The sequence below is a fragment of the Carassius gibelio genome, chromosome A12 (genome assembly GCF_023724105.1).
Source record: "Carassius gibelio isolate Cgi1373 ecotype wild population from Czech Republic chromosome A12, carGib1.2-hapl.c, whole genome shotgun sequence".
Taxonomy (NCBI): domain Eukaryota; kingdom Metazoa; phylum Chordata; class Actinopteri; order Cypriniformes; family Cyprinidae; genus Carassius; species Carassius gibelio.
Genome location: NC_068382.1, coordinates 5,976,759 through 5,999,068, shown reverse-complemented (window position 1 = coordinate 5,999,068; position 22,310 = coordinate 5,976,759). Strand labels below are relative to the sequence as shown.

The 22,310-nt window shown below is 36.4% G+C and overlaps 1 protein-coding gene and 1 long non-coding RNA gene across 4 annotated transcripts in view; one reads left to right on the top strand and one right to left on the bottom strand.

Moving 5' to 3' along the window:
* The window catches only part of arid5b (AT-rich interaction domain 5B), a 117,485-nt gene extending 108,696 nt beyond the window's left edge, over window positions 1-8,789 (top strand). For both annotated transcript variants that reach the window (XM_052610909.1, XM_052610910.1), the window contains exons 9-10: window positions 258-447; window positions 5,225-8,789. In XM_052610909.1, coding sequence (XP_052466869.1) covers window positions 258-447; window positions 5,225-7,309 — 2,275 coding nt within the window. In that variant the 3' untranslated portion in view covers window positions 7,310-8,789. The remainder of the gene's footprint in view (window positions 1-257; window positions 448-5,224) is intronic.
* LOC128024986 (uncharacterized) overlaps window positions 1-18,454 on the bottom strand; it is a 49,226-nt gene extending 30,772 nt beyond the window's left edge. For both annotated transcript variants that reach the window (XR_008186084.1, XR_008186083.1), the window contains exons 1-2: window positions 18,343-18,454; window positions 16,711-16,787 (exon numbers count right to left, since the gene is read on the bottom strand). This is a non-coding gene — a long non-coding RNA (uncharacterized LOC128024986). The remainder of the gene's footprint in view (window positions 1-16,710; window positions 16,788-18,342) is intronic.
* Window positions 18,455-22,310: the final 3,856 nt, after the last annotated feature.

Sequence of the window (22,310 nt, the reverse complement as noted above, 5' to 3'; positions counted from 1 at the left end):
AATGTGTCTGTATGAAGAAACAGTCATCTATGGTGAACAAAACCACATCTTCTGTAACAGTGAAGTGCACAGGAAGGAAACATGATGTCATGCATGAGTCAATTTCAGTTTGTCTAGTATAACAGATAAAGCCTACAGGAAACAATGCTATTATTATTATTATTATTATTAACAGTTTGAAAAGACAGGAATTTTTTAAGTAGAAGTGCAATGATGAATCAGTCTAATTCTACTAACCTGTATCACTTCCTCCTCAGACTCATCCTACCCTATGAGAGGTTTACTAAAGGTGAGGAGGACAAACCCCTTCCGCCCGTCAAACCCCGCAAACAGGAAGCCAGTGCCCAGGAGGGTGTTGTAAAAACAAAAATGACAACCATGAAGCGGCCAAAGGACGAACAAAAACCTCAGAGTGAAAAGGACACTTCAGCTAAAATCCCAGAGCCGGTCAGTCTTTCATTGTGTCCTTGTAGCCTTTTTTGAAGCAACAAACAAACTTACAGCAAAAGTGACTAGCCCCAAAATAGGCCTTGCGTACATTACCCATTTGGAATAAAATAAAATATAATTTATAGAATCTCTTATGCTCATCAAGACTGTATTTCTTTGTTAAAATATTATACAATTCAAAATAACTGTTTTCCATGTCTGTTTTCTGTTTAAATTAAAAAAAAATTATAGATCCCTATGATGGCTAATCTGAATGTTCATCATAATTACATCATTACACTATTGGCACTCAATTATTAATATATATATATATATATATATATATATATATATATATATATATATATATATATATATATAAGCATTTTAAAATATATTCAAATAGAAAACAGTATTTTGTTGATCAAATAAATAACTGCAGTCTTGGTAAGCATAAGAGAGCTAATTTTTCACCAGCAGTGTATATTCCTGTCCAGTGTGCTTGGTTTCTTAAGGCTGTCATAAAGCTCGGTGCAAAATAATAACACAGATACAATTCATGCCTGGTCCCTGAAAAGCTGGCTGGAAGAACAACCATGACAGACCACTTCAGGCTGGCTGCCTTTCCTCTCCTCAACAAATAAGCTGTCACAGACGTGTGAGAATAGCGCTGTCAGGAGCAGCTGGTTTTAACATAATTATTTGGGCTGATTTAGAAGCTCTGTCCGCTGCACTACAGCATGGAAATCAAATGCTATTTGTCTGCCTTACTGACTGCAGGCGATTTATACACTGTGCCCGTGTCTGTTATTTTCTGTGAATCTCTGGACTGCAGAGCACAAGGTTTCCCCCCAGTTCCATTTTCCATAAGCTCCCTTTGAGTTTTGTTCACAAATCAATTTGAAAAAGATTAATTGTGGGGGAAATCTTAACAGTGCTGCATTTTTTTTAACGCCAAGACATTTTGTGCACAGAGCGGTGGAAATGTTTTCCTATAACGTCTTAGAGACCAATGTGCACTGGACCAATGCATGCCACAGTTTTGTTCTTATAGAAACCGTGTGCTTATTTTTATCCCTAAAAGCCAATAAATCCATGGTGATTTGCAAATGTCGCTCCAGTTAAGCATAAATATGAAAAAAGGAGCGCACGACCGTGGAAGGGAATGAAAATTGACTTATTATTTTCACATGAATAAGCAAATGATTACAGAGAAGATGAAAGGGCTGTTTGAAAATGTATCTCGAATTGTCAAATTTAGACACATTTCAAAGCCGTTATGTGATCGGTATTCATTTCTACTGCACATGAAATGACTAAGTTATGGTGTGGAAACAAAAAGGGCTGTAGTAGGTTATTTTCCAGCTGCATGCCTAGCTCATCTGTCTGGTATGTTGTGTAATTTGAAAGGCCTCTTCAGATAATTGATTGTACATTGTACAAGGCAGAAAATGAAAATGGAATTCTCTGTTTGAAGTAGAGCCGATATGACAAGACTGGAGCGCCGAAAAGAGGAAAAAACACTTAAAACAGAGTTATAGATCTCAGAGAGGAAATTAGGAGAGAGAGATGCTGGGAGTTGTCTCGGGGGCCAGCGTGTCAGTGGAGTATAATCAGGGCATGTACAAATATAGGCTAAGAATCAGAGCATTGTAAGTGGTGTTAAATCAGTCCGTCTTCAGGCACCAAATACAATCAAGGCTATTGAATAATGTGTGCTGAGCCATCGGGCGGTCATACCGTGTTACAGCTGGGTCATTTTTGCCTGCTAGTCACTGGCTGCTTGAGGCCCCAAAGCAATTTCTGTTAACTTGTACAAGTGTCCAAAGGCGACAGAGAGAGTGACCCCAACAGGTCAAAGGTCTCCATCCAAACCATGCAAACGGCAGAAAGAGACTCATTCTCATTTGATCTTACTGAAAACCTCACAACTCAATACCAATTGTGCTATCTCAGTTAAAATTTTATACCATATTTTTTTTCTTGAAATAAACATTAACAAATAAAATTTGGTATTAAAAAACTATTATATTATATTATATTATAAGTAATATGATTTTATTATTTTATTTCAACTAGTTGCCAAAGCAACATTTCATTTACTTTAAATTGATGTAAAAAAAATTACTAAAACTGAAAAATAACTATTAAAAATAAAAAGAATCCCTAAAACTTTATCTAAAATTACATTGAAAATGGAACATACAAAAATAAAATTAATAAAAAATAGTAGTAGTAGTACCACAGTAATACTAAAATAACGATGAAGATGTATAGCCTTTAATTATGTATTCTATAAAAATTATAATGATTATAATATTTAATAATAAGCATTGCTTAAGTTTGTTAAAGTAACTGTTCAAGATAGGAAAATAGTAATAGTAATAATGGGTACAGATAATAAAATAATAATAGAAGAAATTAATTACCAGCATAAAACAAAGAAAAAAAATACAAGCGATACAACAAATAAACATTTTGAAATAAGTAATAAAATCTATATGTATTTATATTATGGGTCTTCAATTTTACAGTATTAAAAGACATGAATATTGACCAGAGTTTGACACATTTCACAGCGGCAGGTCTATTAGGCTCCATTTCTGCTGCAATACCTAATGCACAGTACTGGATCCAGTATTTTGTCTGTATATGTACATTCACTTAAACAGCCAACTCTGTATACATTAAAACCTAACCAAGCATTAAGGTCAAGAAGAGCATTTTACTATTCATGTGTGCAGCTGCTCTTCATATAATGCTTTTATTTTACTGTCAACTTGGTACAAAAGTACCATTAACATACACATTTAGGGCGCACACAGTATAAATTACCATAAAATGGTATCAGATAGTAGATCAAGGCAATCATGCTACTTTCAAGCCTACAAAAACAAGCTGGGACAAACTATTTGTCTCTGTGCAGTGTAATGTGATGTATGAACGTGCGATTATTCACATGTAGTTGCACATTCATCTGGGCTGAGTGAGGAAATAGAGTGAAAGAGATGAGCCAGCCTTTTATTTGACACCAGCTGATGTCAAACATCTGTGCATCTCTTCCTCCAACACTGATAATGAATGGATGGGCGGTGTACGCCTCTCCTCTGCACTATACTGTCACCACTCTGAAGTTCCGGAAAGCATCTGCTCATTAGAGACACGTGAAGTTTTTCCAAAGTGCTAAACTTGCATAATGCTCTGGATCATAGTGGATGGCAGCAGGTGTCGGCTGTCTCTTTTACGCAATCATGCTGACTCAGTTTTCTACTCTCATTTAAGCAGACTGCATTTAAAGGATTTTGGCATTGATTTGTTCAGCTCTGAAATGATGCAAATCTTACACAGCCTCATCTTTCATCTCATTTGTACAGAGAGAAGGGTTATTTGCATGGGGAATGCATTGAGGTATCAGCTTTAAGCCTACAGCTCAGCTCCTGGTGCACATAAGCGCAAGGTCATCTGTTGATGCACACAACATATGCGCGTCCTGAAAAAGACTTTGATGTTGGCCATTTGTATGTAGATGCTGATCTCACAGCATTCTTCAGCAAGTTTGTGTGTAAGGTTTCTGCTGCAGTTATAAAGCTTTCTTAAACTCTTCAGAACATTAGAACATCTAGAACCAACATAAGTACCACCTAGCCACAAATTTCCTGCAAAATTCCTTTGCATGCAAAATTAAAGGGCAAGTATGTAATTTCTGCGCTACTAGTGTAACCAATTGCAAAAATAAAGCATATTTCAAGCAACCTTTGCCCACAACCCTACACTCATTACACCCTTAGGATTATTCTTTACCATATTTACCCTGTAAATAATTAAGTAAATTAGCATGATAATATTGTGTATTGGTTAGGACGATAAGATTAAGGAGCATATCGCCCAACACATATAAATCATATTTATACCTAAATATCTTCTCTAAAGTTTTAGCCTGCTACAGTAGCCATGCTCCAAACTTTCACCAGGTTGAACTGGAAAGAGACTGATAGATCTGAAAGAACTGATCAAAATGTTCTGATGGTGCCTAGGATGCTCACTCGGTGTTTAAAATTTTTGAGAAGATATACCCATGGATGGCATACTGAAAGGTTACAATCCGAGATAACAAATTTTAAAGTCCAATTCAAACACATGAATAATAAATACATTTTCAAATTTGATCTCAAAATCTCTCCCATCTGTCTAAAAACAGTTCCTCGGTCTGACTGGTTATAATATCAATACCATCCTCGAAAGGGAATGCTGAATCATGTCAAAAGCAGACTACTAAACATTCATGAAATCAAGGACCTTGAAACTTACTTTGAGGTAAAAACTGAATAATTTCATGCTTTTTGTCAGTCATCTCAGTTTTCACCCTTCTCTTTTTACCTATTCACATTCTGGACTGCAGAAGTGTAGGCTATGCATTAGAGCTATATTAGCTTGATATAACTAAAACTATTCAATTTTATTCCACACTGTTGTTTATGGTTCATTGAACAAGCATTAAAAATAGTTTAAACCCTTTCCAATAATAATCTGTCAAACTAATTGGGATTTGTAGAAACGTATCATTAAAATACAATAACCTGAAAAATGGACGTTTCATTATTTCATGGGTTTCAAAAAAAAAAAATAACACCAATTAAAAATCTACATCTTTAAAAGTTGTATCACCTATCACCTCGGTCACCACATATGACTTAACTAATGTGTTGGTGTAATTGTGCTAGCATGAGAAGCAATGTTTGCTTGTCCAATTTCTTTGTGTAATTCTGCCATTAAGTACATTTTTATGTGTCTGTAGGGGATGGAAGACACTGAACAGCTCCAGGAGAAGCTGTTAGAGAAGCAGGATAGCCAGCAGTACCAGGTTCTAACACAGAAGGACAGAGAAACAAACAGTCCTATTTCTGAAGATGAAGGCGTACAACTAGTGATCAAGGATGAAGATCAACCTGTGCTCCATAACACATACGAGCATGCTAATGGGAATGCGTTACCCTCACTTTCTCAAGATTGTGCACCACTCAAATCAGAGGATTGTGACGGATTTCCTGTTGCTGCCATGCCAATGCAACATGGTCAACCTCGCCCCAACTCTCACACACCGGAGCAGTGGCAGCATGGGATGCTGGAATACAAAGTGCCTCCGAGTGCCCTTACAAACATTGAACAGTCTAAGCCAAAAGAGGGCCAAAACCAGGTGGGTATGGTGCTACCCACCCTAAAGCAGAAACCCCTCACATCTCCAGAAATCCCACCTGAAAGGCCTGAGACCCCTAAAAAAGAAGAAATAGGCTTCAGTTTTAATCCCCTCCTCTACCCTAGGGGTAATCCTGGCATCATGTCCCCATTAGCTAAGAAGAAGATGCTGTCCCAAGTCAGTGGAACAGGAGGACTGCGTAATAATTACCCATACGGACCACCACCTCCATTAGTCAGTAGGAGGCTGTCCAGCAGTAGTACAGAAGGGTCATCTTCTGGACAGCAGAACTCCCAGGCTCCTTCCACTACAGAGACCAACATGGTGATCAAACGGCCATCAGTTATCCAGCATGCTCAAAGTTTCAAGTCCAGAGGTAGTGAGGACAGGAGGTCCTCAACAGAGCACTCTCAGAAAGAGGGGTGTAGTGAAGGAGATCCAATTCCTCAGCCACAGCCTACCCCGATAAGAGAGCCATACCTCATGAGGGCTGACCTCCATTCCAGCATAGAAAAATCTGCTGAGATGCCTCGTCCTGGCCTGGCTCCCAGCTTCCTGAGTGACTTTTATTCCTCACCTCACCTACACAATCTCAGCCGACAAACCGAGCACCACCTCAGCAAGGAGCAGATAAGCAAGTATCTTAGTCTAGACGTTTACCCTCGGGACTGTGAGACCACCCAGGGCTTTCCCCCAAGCCAGCATCCCGACAATGTGGGTTTGAATTACAGTGCTAGGCTTAATCAGAAAGAACAGGGACCTCCTCCAGAAAGGGTAACAGAGGAGCAACCAACTGATTTGAGTCTCCCAAAATCCTCTCCGCACAAACTGCCTCTTTCCACATCCTCTCTCTGTGGCATCCCACACCCCACAATACAACAGGACATTAAAAACTCTTCTCTCTTTCAAGCAGGCAACAGTCAGAGCTCAAGCACAGATTACCATCCCAGGGCCTGTCGTGTTCCTCCTATGACTGTGTCCATGTCTAAAAAGGTCCTCGAATCTCACTCAAAAATTCTGGAGAAAGCACGTAATGGCAGAGGAGAAGAGTCCTTGGGATACAAGATCGATGATATGGCTCGGCCCATTCTGAGCACCAAAAGCAGCCCACAGAATATCTGCACGGCACGGCCACTGAAAAGGACCCTTGAGGATTTGGAGAACGGACCTTCGGAAAAGAAGATCCGGGCTGTGACGCCCTTGCACTGCTCAACACAAAGAGACGGCCCAGGGAAACCTAGGACACCAGAAGCTGTAAGTGAGTCCATGAAGCCTGCAGAACCTGCTCACACAGCGCACATCAACAGCTACACATCAGAGGGCCACAAGATCCCCTTGCACTCTCACCTGTTCCAAGGGCTGTATCCAGGGACATTTGTATCTCAGGTCCAGGACATGTGTGAAAGCTTGGGATCCCACGGTACCCCAAGTTACTCTCATCCACTGCAGTACTTGAAGAATCAGGCTGTTCTGTCACCACTCATGCCCCCCTTCGCTATTCATTCCTTAATGATGCAAAGACAGTTCCTGGCTGCCAATCCCTCCCACATTTACAGGCACCAAGTGGGCACCTCATACGGGGACATTCTGCACCCTGGCCTCTACCCCATATCAGCCCTTCACCCCCAGCCAGCTTTCAGTCCCCCTCAACTCTCTTCAGTGCACCCCAGCACTAAACTTTCCTAGGTGACTTAGTCTGATATTCCCTGGCCGGACCCGCCCAGCCCATGCTTAACTCAAACTTGATGCTCCCCAGAAATTCCTATCAAGCATGGTCACAATATGCACCCAACGAATAGCAGTGTTTTATAAACATTTTACCATGGGAGCAGTTATTTCTGTTATTTACCTTCTTGCCACTCAAGTTTATGATTTGCACATTTCTTTGAACAGGGGCCAACTGGGCTAATATTGGCTTGTTCTCAACGCACTGTTTGAAAGTGTTAGTTGGCTTGTTCGAAGACATGTTGCCTTGGCACATGTGTCCAAGTCGAGATGGGCAAGATGTCCATGGAGGCATCCAAAGGAAAGTCAAGTGGCAAATCAGTGCAATGCAACAGTGCTATTTCAGTCTATTTTGAGAGCTCTTTTATCTGAAACACTATGATACGATAATGCAAGAGCTGCCTGGGTAAATGTTGGACCTTTTCACATTACTCTTTGACTGTAAGTTTTTTGTTGCTGTTGTTGTTATTTTAAAAAAATGTAACAGTGTGGTAGTTTTATATGTTTATTTTTCAATCATACAAGGGTTAAGCAATGAAATATCACATTTGATAAAGTCGCAAAAAAAAGAGACCAGAGTATTGCAGTTTGGCGTGTTACACGGTTACATGTAAATAAAACAAACTAAGCTTTCCTTGAAGGAATCTTAAATGTCAGTGATACAATGTGAGGTAGGCTTGACAAGCTTCTTTGACCACAGTCTGCTGGCCTCCTTTTCAGCTACTCACACCCAGCCAAACTCGCTTCTGATCACCAGAGCAATGTGGAATGTGTTTGTCAAATGTAGGACTGAGGTGCTTGTACATAACCTTCACAAACTGAACACATTTTGTATCATGTTCACTCGCTACTGTAATTTCTGACTGCTCTGAACTGTGGAGCTAAAGAGTGATTTTGGATGGTGAGAGGATAATGCAGGACTACTTAAGTGTCAGAAAGTGAGTTTTGTATTTGCTGGTGTAAACTTGCTTACTCAGAGGACTTTTTATCAGGAGATAAAACTACATTTGTGGAAAACACATTTTAGGAGCACTTAGAAAAGCCCACACAGGCTTTTCCATCCATTTCTGTTTAAGGTTTGCTAACAGTTAAACTTTTAGATATTGTTTGAACTTTAGGTCTGTAAATGCTGGCAGCATTCAAATTTGCGTCTGTATTAAATGAAGTGTAACACTTGCCAGAAAAGAGTTTTTAATTATAAAAGCATGATTTCTTTGCACAAAAGATTTTGGGAAAGTACCAAGAACATCTGAAAAGCAACTCAGTACTCCAAGGGGTAATCAATTATATTTTTCTTAGTCCTTTTTTTTTTTTTTGATGTATTAGTAGTAGAAACTAAACTTCAAGAAATGTATTTACTCCAACAACGTTTGGAGTAACACTCAAGGTTGCTATGTAACATTTTGTAATGAGTAATAAACAGTTTTATAACTTAATAGAACAGTTCATCCACGTATGTTTTCATAATATGTTCCAAGATACTCTATATCTAATAGAAATACTAGCTACCTTAAAGGGATACTTCACCCAAAAATGAACATGTTGTCATCATTTACTTAACTTCATGGTATTCCAACCTTTGTTTTACATATAATGAAAGTCAATAGGGTCCACTGTTTCATTGTACTGACAAAAACAGCTGTATTTTACAATTAGTGTTTCACAGAGGATATGATGTCATACAATTTGTTATAATACAAAGTAAATGATGACAGAATTAAAATTTTGGGGTGAACTGTCCCTTTAAACTTTCATTGTATAGGATTCAAAATATCTAATTTTGTGTTTCACAGAATGTTTTTACACATTATTCAACTTTGGGCTTAAATGGTGATTAAAAATTAAATTTTAGGCTGAACTACTCCTTTAAATGAACACAATCACTAAGCCTATTTCTCTGCCCTACTTTACATACTTTATGCCGTAACCACTGGCAAGAGGAATAAAGTGCAGCATACTGCATATTACTATAGATTATAATGAGTGTAAAGAGATAGTTCACTTTCAAATTAAATTTTGGTATGTTTTAGCTTACCTCAAGGGCATCCAAGATGTAGGTGTCTTTGTTTCCGCAGTAGTTTCCATTTTGATATTTTTAGGTCAAACCGCTCTTGTCTGTGACTCATGTAATGCAGGTCTATGGTCAGCACCTCAAAGAGCAAGCACAGAGAAGTACAAATTAAACAATTCCCCATCGTAAGTACACATTGATGACCTAAGACATGAAAACGATCGGTTTGTGTGAGAAAACGAACAGTATTTATATCGTTTTTACCTTTTGTACACAACCACGTCCAAGTGATCTGAGGGCACGCGTGCTTCCTGATGTGTGACGTGTGCGCAAGCGCGGAAAGCACCGGAAGTGATCTCTCGCGCATGTACGTCACTCATTGTTTACTGTTTACCACACGATATGCCACCAATCTGCACTGTCTTAAATATAATGCAGTAATTGTAATTAATTAATTGGTTTATAATGCACCCTATAATCGTTGCGATAATAATAAAAATACAACACATTACTCACTCTATTGACAGCGTACCATTGGGTCCCTCTGGCATTGGACGTCGCCTCCAGTTTATACATGGCAAACTAAACACAACATGCAAAACGCTGCGGCTCAACAGCGGAGAAAACTCAGGATCTTCAGTCAGGCAGGTGTGTGATGCGATACTGTCAATGTCCTCGTCGTCGTCTTGTAGTTGTGGCATTGCTATGTTCCGTTCGTGACAACATATTCTCTCCACTTCTGTTGGCATCTCACAACATTTGCTACAAGAACACCACCAATTTCGAAGAGATCTCTGTATCTCTGAGGCTTGAAGACATGCTGCTGCTGCGGATGCTTCCTCCATCGCTCTGAGTTCTTGATCTGTGTATTCTGGTACAAATAAATATGGTTGTGAAAAAAAATTCACCGTTGTCTGTTGATATATTGAAATCGTCTTCATTGCGATGTCCTGTATGTCTAAATACATTGAGACCTTCATAGTGAAAGGTGACACTTTCGAAATCTCTGTGTAAACCATAGACAGTAAGTGTAAACAATGAGTGACGTACACGCACGAGAGATCACTTCCGGCGCTTGCGCAGACTAAGCCAGAGCGCGCACGCACGTCACACACCAGGAAGCACGCGCACCCTCAGATCACTTGGACGTGGTTGTGTACAAAAGGTAAAAACTCTATAAATACTGTTCGTTTTCTTACACAAACCGCTTGTTTCGTGTCTTAGGTCATCAATGTGTACTTACGATGGGGAATTGATTAATTTAGACTTCTCTGTGCATGCTCTTTGAGGTGCTGACCATAGACCTGCATTATATGAGTCACAGACAAGAGCGGTTTGACCAAAAAATATCAAAATGGAAACGACTGCGGAAACAAAGACACCTACATCTTGGATGCCCTTGAGGTAAGCTAAAACGTAACAAAATGTTTCTCTTTAAGAAACATAAATTGTTATACAGTACATGTATTGACAAAAAAAATTAACTAATGTTTATCTATAATACCACAGCCATGTAGAGAATTTCACACTTCCCTACAGTACTCTAGCACTAATGAATAGGCACTGTACTAGGACACATCTGCTCTATTTTACCCTATTCATTATAATTGTAATGAGCACTGGGAATTTTGTGGCCCCGTAATTAGACTGTTTGTCAAGTGCACTTAAAGTGTCTCTTTCAGTGTAAAGATTGTCACAGCCAGTTGTACAATGGAGGTTAGAGTTCAAACTTGACTGTTCAGAAATCTGGCCTAAATGTTTTAGCTGCTACAGGAATGCAGAGTTGCCACCGTGCTGCAAGGTTAAACACTGGTCCATTTAAAGGCATTGCCACTGTGTTTTGCCCCAAGATATGTATATATGTACATGCTATGGTTAAAATGGCAGCAGTGGAACAAAGTATCCACTGTATACTTAACAACTTTATAATTCATTAAGTGTTTTAATAGGTGGCATTATAATAGTTTACTTGTCCCACAGCTGGGCTCTGCTTACAAAAGAGTCATACAATTAATACCATCAAGTTGACCGTGGCACAGCAAAACTTTCTGTACCACTTAAAACACTTACTAATAAATATTTTTAAGGCGAGCAAGCTCACATAAAGCACTTCATAAAGATATAAAATCCATTCCAAGTGTTTTCCAAGCTATAATACCCCCTCTAGTGGTTGAATTAAATATATGGTGAAAAAGGCAACAATATAATTACAAACTGCTGTGTGGAAATTTGGCTTTGTGGAGACCAGAAAACTTCTCAACATCCTTTTAAATCTAAATTATAATATTTGTGAGCACATCATGCTGGTGACATGTAAAGTTTTTGTTAAATGACGCTGTGACCAACTTCTGTTTTGGAAATGTAGTTTAGAATTTGGTCATGAGGAGGGAAAAAGAAAGCATGATTATAAGAACAGCACTGGTCCCCACAGCCCCAAACCTCCACGTGAGACAAAGTGCCATTAAGTGTTTCTCAGACTCAGACAAGGTCGCCTATTGACTCAGAAGGAAAGGGCATCTGACGCCATCTCTGTTTCCTGCCTTTGAATGTTTCTGTGATTAAAATACACATTTGGTGCAAAATGTGGAAAGCCTTGACTGTACCGCAAATTGTTTCCACACTGGAACATTTACATTTATATACACGTCCTGTTGAACTGCAAATAACTCAATACATTTATTTTTTGATTGTCTGTTTGTACCCAACCTTAAAAAAGAAAGAAATAGCTGACAGCTGACTTTTAACAATTTTCATTTGTTTTACATTACAGTTTGAAGTTAATGTTACAACAAATAATTGTTCTTATTTTTTACTCCAGAGGCTTTATAAAATTGAAAATCTTTTTGAAATGCTTCACTGAATCTAATCAGAGAGAGAGTTCACAATCTGAAATGTGCTGGTTTCCCATCCACCTCAAGTGCTAACTCAAGAAGCTTCAGTCTACACAACTGAACCATTACACTCCTTCAAACCATTAAAACCCAAATAAATCCTTTAAAATAAAACCTTTGCACATAAACCAATGTACACATAAATCACACATGAAGTCAAATGACTTGTGCATGGCCAGACTCAACAGTAAAAAATTAAAAGCAAGTGCACAGAGGGAGAGAATGTGTACAGTAGAATGTAAAATAAGAATTCAATAATCAAAGAATCATCAGTTATATTTTGTAAAGCACCACTTAGCTTGAGCAGAGCGCTCCCTGCCTGCCAAATGAGAACACTGTCAAAAGCATTTAAGGCATTAACCTAAAGCTACAACGGCTATTCGTTAAAGAATATTATTTTTGCAGTATGTTTTACATTGCTTAAATTAAAAAAAAGCACAGTGCACCTGTTGACTGACAGCCATTTAAATTGAAAGAAAAAAAATTATTACACAGATCCATGGTTCCCAACTTATTTAGCCCCATCAAGTGCAAGCCTTGACAAAACCTGTTATACAAAACGTGATCCAATCACTGCCTCTGTTATACCTCTGCAATTGAGGGTATGAGTTCATTTGTCACAACTGACTGTGAATGTATTGACACAGGACTAAAATTTGTGCCATATCAGTATTTAAACAACCCAATGGACAATAACTACAGTGCTGTGCAGAGTGGAGGCAGTTCATTGTTTGCCTGTCCTGATGGCACAGCTGTTTGTGTGCTCTACCCTCAGCAACTGTGCTCTGGTAATCTGCTTGCCTGTGCACAATACAGCCAACTATTCATCTGTTCTGCCCACTAAAAATACACTGCTTCACTTTGTGCATGTGCTTCATGTCTTGGTTTTATTTATTTATTTATTTTATAATATATTCATAATGTATGGTTTTGTTAAACTTTATTTAGTCGCATATAGCTAATATGGATGAGTGTAACAATTTTTTTAGATTCGATTTTGGAGTTTCCATAATTTGGAGTTAGCTATACTGTTGACGGATTCAGTCAATTAACTATTAATTAAGTTATTGACTGCCCAATATCTAACCTTCTCAAAGTAACCCAAAATATACTTCTAAGGGTATTTAACCATCATATTTCAATGGAAGACACCATGTGCAGTAAGTGTTATAATCAGACAGTGAAATATTGTGTTTATGGGAAATAGAACGCTATGGAAAGTGTATATTAGAGAAATTAATAAATGTCCTAGAACAGAACCTTGGGTAACCTCATATAGGTAATTGAGGCCTAGGCAAAGGTGTTAACAGGCAATATTCTAGTTTTAAGATTGGTCATAATATGAATTAATTATTTTATTGAGTCCATAAAAATAGCATGAGTATGTAAAAAACAGCACTGCGACTTAGCAAAACTACAAAGGTAGAACTAATAATCATATTACAGTAACACTTTAAAATAAGGTTCTATTTGTTAACATGAGCTGATATGAACGAACAATGAACAGTAGTATTTTTATCAGCTAATGATAACAAAGATTAATAAATGTAGCATGAGTATGTAAAAAGCAGCACTGCGACTTAGCAAAACTACAAAGGTAGAACTAATAATCATATTACAGTAACACTTTAAAATAAGGTTGTATTTGTTAATATGAGCTGATATGAACTAACAATGAACAGTAGTATTTTTATCAGCTAATGATAACAAAGATTAATAAATGCTATATTTGCTAGTTGTTAATCTTAGTTATTAACTTTTTGTAAAGTGTTACCCAAATTACAATAACAATATATCAATGGACTTTATGCGGTATCTCTATGGGCCTCATATTATTACGATAATTTTTTGTCTACACTGAACATGCTTTCCAAAATTATTAAATCATATTACCAACCTATGTTGGGGCTGCTTTTGAAATACTCCATTCTCAATCCATTGGTTTGGCTTATGAAAGAAACTACTTATGAATCTGTTCATAAGAGTTTTCCAAATATTGACTCAGATCAACCACAGGAAAACCACCAGTCAAAAAGTCACCAAAGGAAAAATAACCTCTTTGTAAATGCTCATGTGTTTTGCACAAAATGCTGAAAATCTGATTAATTCTTTAAGGGAGTACTAGAAGATAACCAAAAAAAAGATTTTTAATTTTCCTTTTTATAACCCCTTAATTGTCACTCACATTTTTGAGTGGCTACATAAAAATGCACTATCCAAACTTATATTTTTAGAATTCATGAATGTAAACATTTTGTAACATGATTTTGATGTGCCACTTTCATGGTAATGCAATGTCTGATTTTAAAATGGTTTGCAAAGGATGAATTTTGAGATTTTAAGTTTTTATTTTATCTATAATTTCTGATGATTTCTAAAGTGTGATAGAGAAAAAAGCAACGAAAAAGACTTTTTTTGACATAGGTCAGAAGTCCTGTTATGATGTAGATTTTTGAGGTATACTCTCGTCATAAATTAATCTATTACTTTTCCTACATTATTTTTAACAAAAAACTGTGGTAAAATATCTATTTAGGAGTCTTAATCTTTTTATTTACATATACTTACTCCCATCGTGATTTGTTTTGAAATATGAATCATAATGTTGAGTACATCAGATTAATCAAGGCCATTAAGGCCTATTTTGATATGAACTCATAATACCCCTGTACAGTCATTCCCAACCATCCTTGCTCTTTTGTTCTTCAAGGGATTGTTTTGACATATTTTGATTATAATCTGATTTAGATTATTAGATTAGTGATACATTATTGCTCTCAATTTCCCTTATTTCTTAAGGACGTGTACTGTTAATGCAACAGTAGTTAATCATCTGCAATAATGCTGATATTCACCCAAAAGTCAGTCTCAGCAGTGAAAATGAATTAGCCTTCTGGCAAAACCACTAAAATTCATATTTCAAAACATCTTTCAATAAAAAAAAAATAATAAAATATATCATGAAGGCAAAATAAAGCAGTGTGTTTAATTTTAACACAGTCCTGAATCAAACAAAAGCTGCATGATTGATGCTGGTAAAATATTTATCCATAAAAGAAACAATTCTGCACAGCTGGGCATGTACTGTAGTGAGCCAGCAGTTTCAACCTTGGTTCAAAGTCAAAGCATTAAATGCTCTATACCCAGCTGCTGAAATGTGGCTCTGCTGGAAGATGTATGTGTGTAGAAAGTCTCACTTTATACTGCTAATTTCTGAAAAGCAGAATCTTTATAAGCCAGTGACCATGCCAGATCTACCAAAACACTTCTTACTTTGACAGAAAACACAACATAAATCGAAAATGCTATAAACATGTAACATGGTTGCACCTCCATCGTTTGAACCACATTGGTTCAACAACATAGGACATTAATAACCTCACATGCAGTTGGTGGATTAATAACCCAATAACTGATTCAAGATATCCAAGATGCCACTGTAAAGAACATGACACCTAAAGACTACTACACTGTTTTTTTTTTTACATGTTATTTTCTCGTCGGGTTCAGGTTTCCTCTTACGCCATGTACTCCAGGGTTCCATTACACATTTATGCACAGGCACACTCTTCAAAAGTGTTGACACTAAAATATATAGTTTGAAACAGATCCACATTCAAATGGAATGCATTGCGTGTTAGCTTGCTTGATAGATTGAATCCACATGTCATACTAAAAGATTACTATGCTCCTTACCACAAATCGAGAGCTGTAGTTCCAACCACGTAAGGTCGCAATGTTTTTAGCAAATGTTCGTTTGAACAGTGGTTTCAGGAAACAATGAATCGTTGAACTTTTTCCGTGTTTCCACTTCAAACTTTCACATTTAATTCAGTGTATAACTTGCTGTTTCTTTGTAAATAATTATTTGTGAAATTTGCTGGCAAATTCTGTGTCAAAATTGTTTCTACAAAAAAATTTCCCCAGCATTTTAAAACGATTTCTGAAGGATCATGTGGCATTGCAGACTGTAGTAATGGCTGCTGAAAATTTAGCTTTGCCATCACAGAAATAAATTACATTTTAAAATATATTGAAATAGAAAACAGTTCATTTAAATTATAATATTATTTCACAGTATTGCTGCATTTTTTTATCAAATTAATGCAGCCTCAGTGAGCATGTGACACTTCTTTCAAAAACATAAGTAGTAATGCATGTTACACTGAAAATGACAGTATAACTACAGTTCATTTTCTATGCAATTAGAATAGATTAGTTGCTTCATACGAGTTCTGAATTTGCGGCCTTCTAGAACGGGGCATGGACATGGGAGCAGAATGACTACAGAGCTGTTCTGAATCATTAGGGAAAAGCCTAGGGGAGGACGAACTGAACAGGCCAGAGGGAGACGGTCAGAGGCAGAGCTAGATTAATGGCGCTGACTCGGAGGAGGCTCAGGTACAGTGAGGAGTAATTAAACAAGCTTTAGGAGATGCATTCACCAGTGTGTGTCTTACCTGCCGATTCACGATCCATCGTCAGTCTACCTCATAAGAGAAATGACACCAGGAGCAATGACTTCCTGCAAACCTGCCTGCGTGAGGGGAAAGAAGATTGATGTATATAATCACCAAATAAATACAGTGAGATCTGCCAAATGAAACATCACCCTCTCATCTCATCTAAAAAAAAGAAATTAGGTAATAGAGGCATTTTGGGGGTTAACCCAAAGGTTACATTCTTTCTAATAAATAATAATAACAAAATACAACTTGAAAAGATTTATACACATTTAAACAAGTGCTGGGGACGTTATTTTGAAACTGTATCAACAGTTTTAACCCATAAAGCTTCTAGGAAGCAATATATTTCAAATTATAATACCATGTGATTTACATATTTTATAGATATATTTTATCGGAAGGGTTTTTCATTGCAAGAAAATTAATACTGTAGCTGAAAGCAGCGTTCAGGCAATTTTTGTTGTGTGAATCATATGTGAATGTAAATGTTTAATTTGTCATTTAGTAATAGCCTCTATCAAAATAATTATAATAATACAAAACATGATTTAATTCAAACAGCAAACGTCCAATGTGCAGCACTGCTTTCCAATCAATAAATACATTGTTTTTGATTGCATTTTGGATTGAATTTAACTGATTTGATATTATTATGGTTATTAAAGTTGAATAAAAAACGTTAAAACTGATTCCAGAAAATTCTGAATTTGTGTGGGGGGCAGATAAAGCAGATTTCATAGGGGCCTAACTAGTAGTGTTCTTCTTTATTTAAGAAGACTCAGTGCAATGCGCAGATCAAAAGCCTATTGAATATTGTCTGACTTCCTTTCCTGACGGTGCCATTGATTTTTAAACAGTGCTGTACTGTCAAACAGAACAGAAGACGTGAACTTTGGTTTTGATCATGATTCCCTTGACATCCGTTAACCCTGCTCCCTTACATCCTGTCTTTCTCTTTCTTAAATAGCCCCACTTTCTCCCACTCTATTTTAAAATACAGAAATTATTCTTCAAAGTGGTACTACACACATTGCATTTCTGATATTCCAAATGCTCACTCATTATTATATCAAAAAAAATTTGGGGTTATATTTAGGCAATTTTCCTACTTTGTACCATGCTTGTAAAGTATGAATTCAAGTAAATATTATTTCTATAGTGCCTTATATTTATTTACTTGTGGCACAGATCTAATTAAACGTCAAAGAATTTATTATTCACATGAATAAATCATAATCAGGACTCCAGCTTTTGATGTTTACTGGGGTTTTCAGGGCATTCTAGATCTGCACTCTGGTAGAATTTAATCTATAGCCAATGAAATCACCCCTCCTCAATTAAAACTCTTTCCTGTTTTGTTTTGCTGAGCTGATATTCCTAAAAGAGACTGGTATGGACTGGATTGGTATAGATGTCCTAACAGGGAAAACCAGGGTGATATAAATGCTATTTTAAGTAAAAGGTCAAGTGAAGCACGTTAATCTAATCCTTTCAGCCATAGCACAACAGGAATATACAGCGGTTTAACTCACTCACGCGACTCTATTCAGACAAACGGTAAGTACTGCAAGTGTAACATTGCTTTTTACAGTTCCGTAAACAGTAAGTCAATATTGAGTAACTTACATTTTAGACACAATATTGCCCTTTACTTTTTCCTCCTCTTGACGGAAATACTGCCAAACAACGCGACAGCAGAACCGTTGCAACACAATAGTGTTTGAATCTTGAATGATTCAGTGATTTGATGAATCGGTTGAGTGAATGATTCACATGGTTCACTAACCTTGAGTGAAAAATGAATTTTTTCCCTACAAATCATAATTCATCAGTACATTAATGTGTTAGTTGTATTATAATCCTAATCAGTCAAAATTCTTGAATGCGTAATAATATTTGATTCAGTATTTTACATTAAATTTTTAGAAATGCAATTCAGATATGTCCATGATTTAATAATTTAGTTATATTCATATCACATTTTGAATTTCCCCACATGCTATAAATGAAATTACTTTTTTTTACAACTTAAACCTAGTCTGTTTAGTCAACTGCAACAAAAAACAAAAACAAAAAAACAAACAAAAAAACATTATCAGTTGATGCCCATTCAAAAGTGTCAGTGAATTCTGAAGATATACTGTATATACATATATTTCAAAAGTATATACATTTTAACAATTACCTCAATCCTCCTGAGGTGTAATAGACCATGTGGACAATTGATTTTGTTAAAAAAAGAATCATGTGAAAAAAACAACAACCACAAATCAAAATAAAAAATCTAAATAATATTATAATTGTATTAATAAATTAATACATTTTAAAAAAGTATAAATGCATGCAAGTTGTATGAAATGTTTTAGATTGTATAGGGAGGGATTAACTGGACAGTTGGGCTATGTTTACTGATAGCTGAACTCAAAAAGCACAGCTGAAAAAAAAACACACAAAAAATACCATTGATAGCTATTGCATAAAATTTTAATGCACAAAATTATGAAATATTGGAGGTTGTTTTGCATTTCTATCTCCTGACCAAGACATAATGGGACATATAATGCAATCAGTGGTTATAAACCTTATCATACTATTACTTTATCATTTTTTCATATCATCTTTTTCATCCAGTCTCTACCATGAGCAAGTTATTTATGTAAGTATACACATGGTTTTACAAGCTTTGAAAACAAATAAAAAAGAATGGTTTGTATCTGTATGTGTATGTGCGTTCAGAGATACTTCCAGTGACATGTGGGATAATCATGGCAAGTCTTATTACCTGCCAAACTGATAAAACTATTTCAATAGCTAAATCATCTGTTGTCTCTACCCAAAATCTGTTGTAAATCAAACACTGAATTGAATTTAGTCAGTGCAAACATTCTCCCCGAAGCACACGCACACACACTTACATGAAATACCAAACCATTCTAGAACGGATGTATACATTTTCTGACTCAGCAAAACTCTTGACTGACCTACTCAAATTCATTATAAAATGCAAAAACACAACAAATCGCAAATGTAAAAGTACTTATGCTGCTTCTACTTATTTTACTATATATATATATATATATATATATATATATATATATATATATATATATATATATATATATATATATATATATATATACAGACCAAAAGTTTGGAAACATTACTATTTTTTTATGTTTTTGAAAGAGGTTTCTTCTGCTCATCAAGCCTGCATTTATTTGCATACTGTATATACATATATGGAAAGTGTAAGAGATTTTGAAGTCAAACCCTCAACTGTGCCCTTTCAAATACTGTTTTCACACAACATATCACACCAGTCATATCTGAGAAAGTAATGCTTCTCTTACATGCCACACTATATCAATATCTGGTGATCTGTACAGGAAAAATGTTCTGGTATTGTACATTTTTTCCATGAGCATAATGCTGCATGCTCACAGAGGGGTAACGTGGGAAGACATATGTATCCAATCAGGAGAGAGGTCTCTTGGGGGGTCCAAACAAGTTCAGGACCGCTGCAACAAAGGCACTGTCTCTCATGGAATGTAGGATATCCAAGACTGTGAAATGTAGGAATGGATAATGCTTCTCTCCAGGCATAAATAACGCCAAAGACCCAACCCTTCTTTAAAATGGAAATATTAGCCACAATCCTCAAATGAAGGTTTTCATCATTTGGGTTAAGCCCATTGGAGAGCTGGTTTGGGAGTTGATTATAGTCTGTCTGGTTAGTTGTTTTCAATCCAGCTAAATTACATTTTTGAATAATGAAGAACATGACATTTTCAAGAACATGACAAGATTTCACAGATTTTTCTGATAAATAGACTTATGTATAAAGTTTTCAACCACTGGACATGTGTTACACCACTAGGTGGTGTTAGTTACCTATATTACAGTCCTGTTGGGATTTTAAATTTCATCAAGAAAACTAATTTCATGCACATTTTGTAACACTTTTCACAGGTCCCTTTTATTGTTATATTATTTTATTTAAATGTAACTAAAACAGTATAACTGTATAAAAACATAAAATACAGAATTCTGAGCAAAAAAAATGAATTAATTGATTAAATGCAAAATTTTAAAAGAGAATATGTTAAATAATAACCATAATTACAGTGTATTTACAGTTATTTTGTAATTCCCCTTTGGGATTTGGAGTTTTGTATCTAACACATGTGTTTTAGAAAACCATCGTTGTTCATTGCATTGGACTTTGGAAAATATGACACAGACAAAAACAAAACACATTTACACCTCATTATTACTCTCCCTTTGCCTCTTTCTGGCCATAAACTAGGTGTTTGATATTACAAACAGACAGAGTTACATTTTTTTTTTTTATTTAGTTAGTTTTTGATGTTTTTATTGGATCTTTTGGATCATGTAGAATTCTCAAATTCAATGATAATCTCACATTCCTTCCCGAAAATGACAAATGTTTGCAATATATTTCTTGATGCTGATGCTGCCGTTCTCTGAATGGATGGGTGTGCATGAGCCAAGAAGGTGTCCGTGTGTTTTCGGGTGGGCTCAGATGTGTGAACAGGCCTGTGTGGACCACTGGCACCCAGCGAAAGGAACTTTTACTCACCACATGGCTCTTTTACAAGGCTTCTCACTTCAGGACAGGACATGAAATAATTTCCCACACTGTACACCACAATGTCAGTCTTCATAGTGCCTTACTTTGATTGGAGATGAGAAGGTACACCAAATTGCACAGATGGTAAGGTACATTGCTGTCTGTCCCTAAAGGTTGTGTTCCTCTCACACAGGGTCGCTCAAAGATTCAGATTTCCAAATGCTGGCAACAAAGAGGCCATAACTGTGCCTCAGCAGAACTAGGGAATAAATGGAGAAGTCTTAACAGAAATGCCATTGAGTAAGACTCCCTGGAAATGTCACAATGTAATAAGAGTGTTTGTTATTTGTGGTCTTTCATACAGGCTTGGCAGCACATCTGAGGGAACCTTGGAAAATATCTAGATCTGAGCCTCTTGTAGGAATGGCCCTCTTCAGTGCGGTGTCTGCCTCTTTATACCCCCTCTTTATAAGACTCCAACATTGTTCATTGTTTTCTCAGAAGTTAGTTGTATCTGTATGGCACCATCTGACACTTCATAATGTACAGTATGCTTATGCTATTACACTTCTAAGGAGTTGAAGGAAAAGTCCATACATTTAATGGAAAGGGCACTGGTAATTTTATGGAATTCAGGAAACTGTCGATTTTTCTACTGATTATATATATATATATCCTATAAAAAAAAAAAAAAAATTATATATATATATATATATATATATATATAATTTTTTTTTTTTTTTTTTTTTTTTTTTTACAGTGCATGTTCTTATTTAGAAAGCCTATATTATAAGTGTTAAACTGATGCGGCCTGACTATATGTGATTCACTTACCACAATAACACCCATACTTTTGGGTTTGTGGATGGCGGTGCAATTTTTTTGCGTAGGATTTGCCTCATAAACATGTTTTCTGTGGCTCCTTATGGAATCGATCTGCTTCTCATTGAGGGTAAATTAACCACTAAGCAGCAAAAAACCTAAAGCTAAAGGCTTAAGTAGA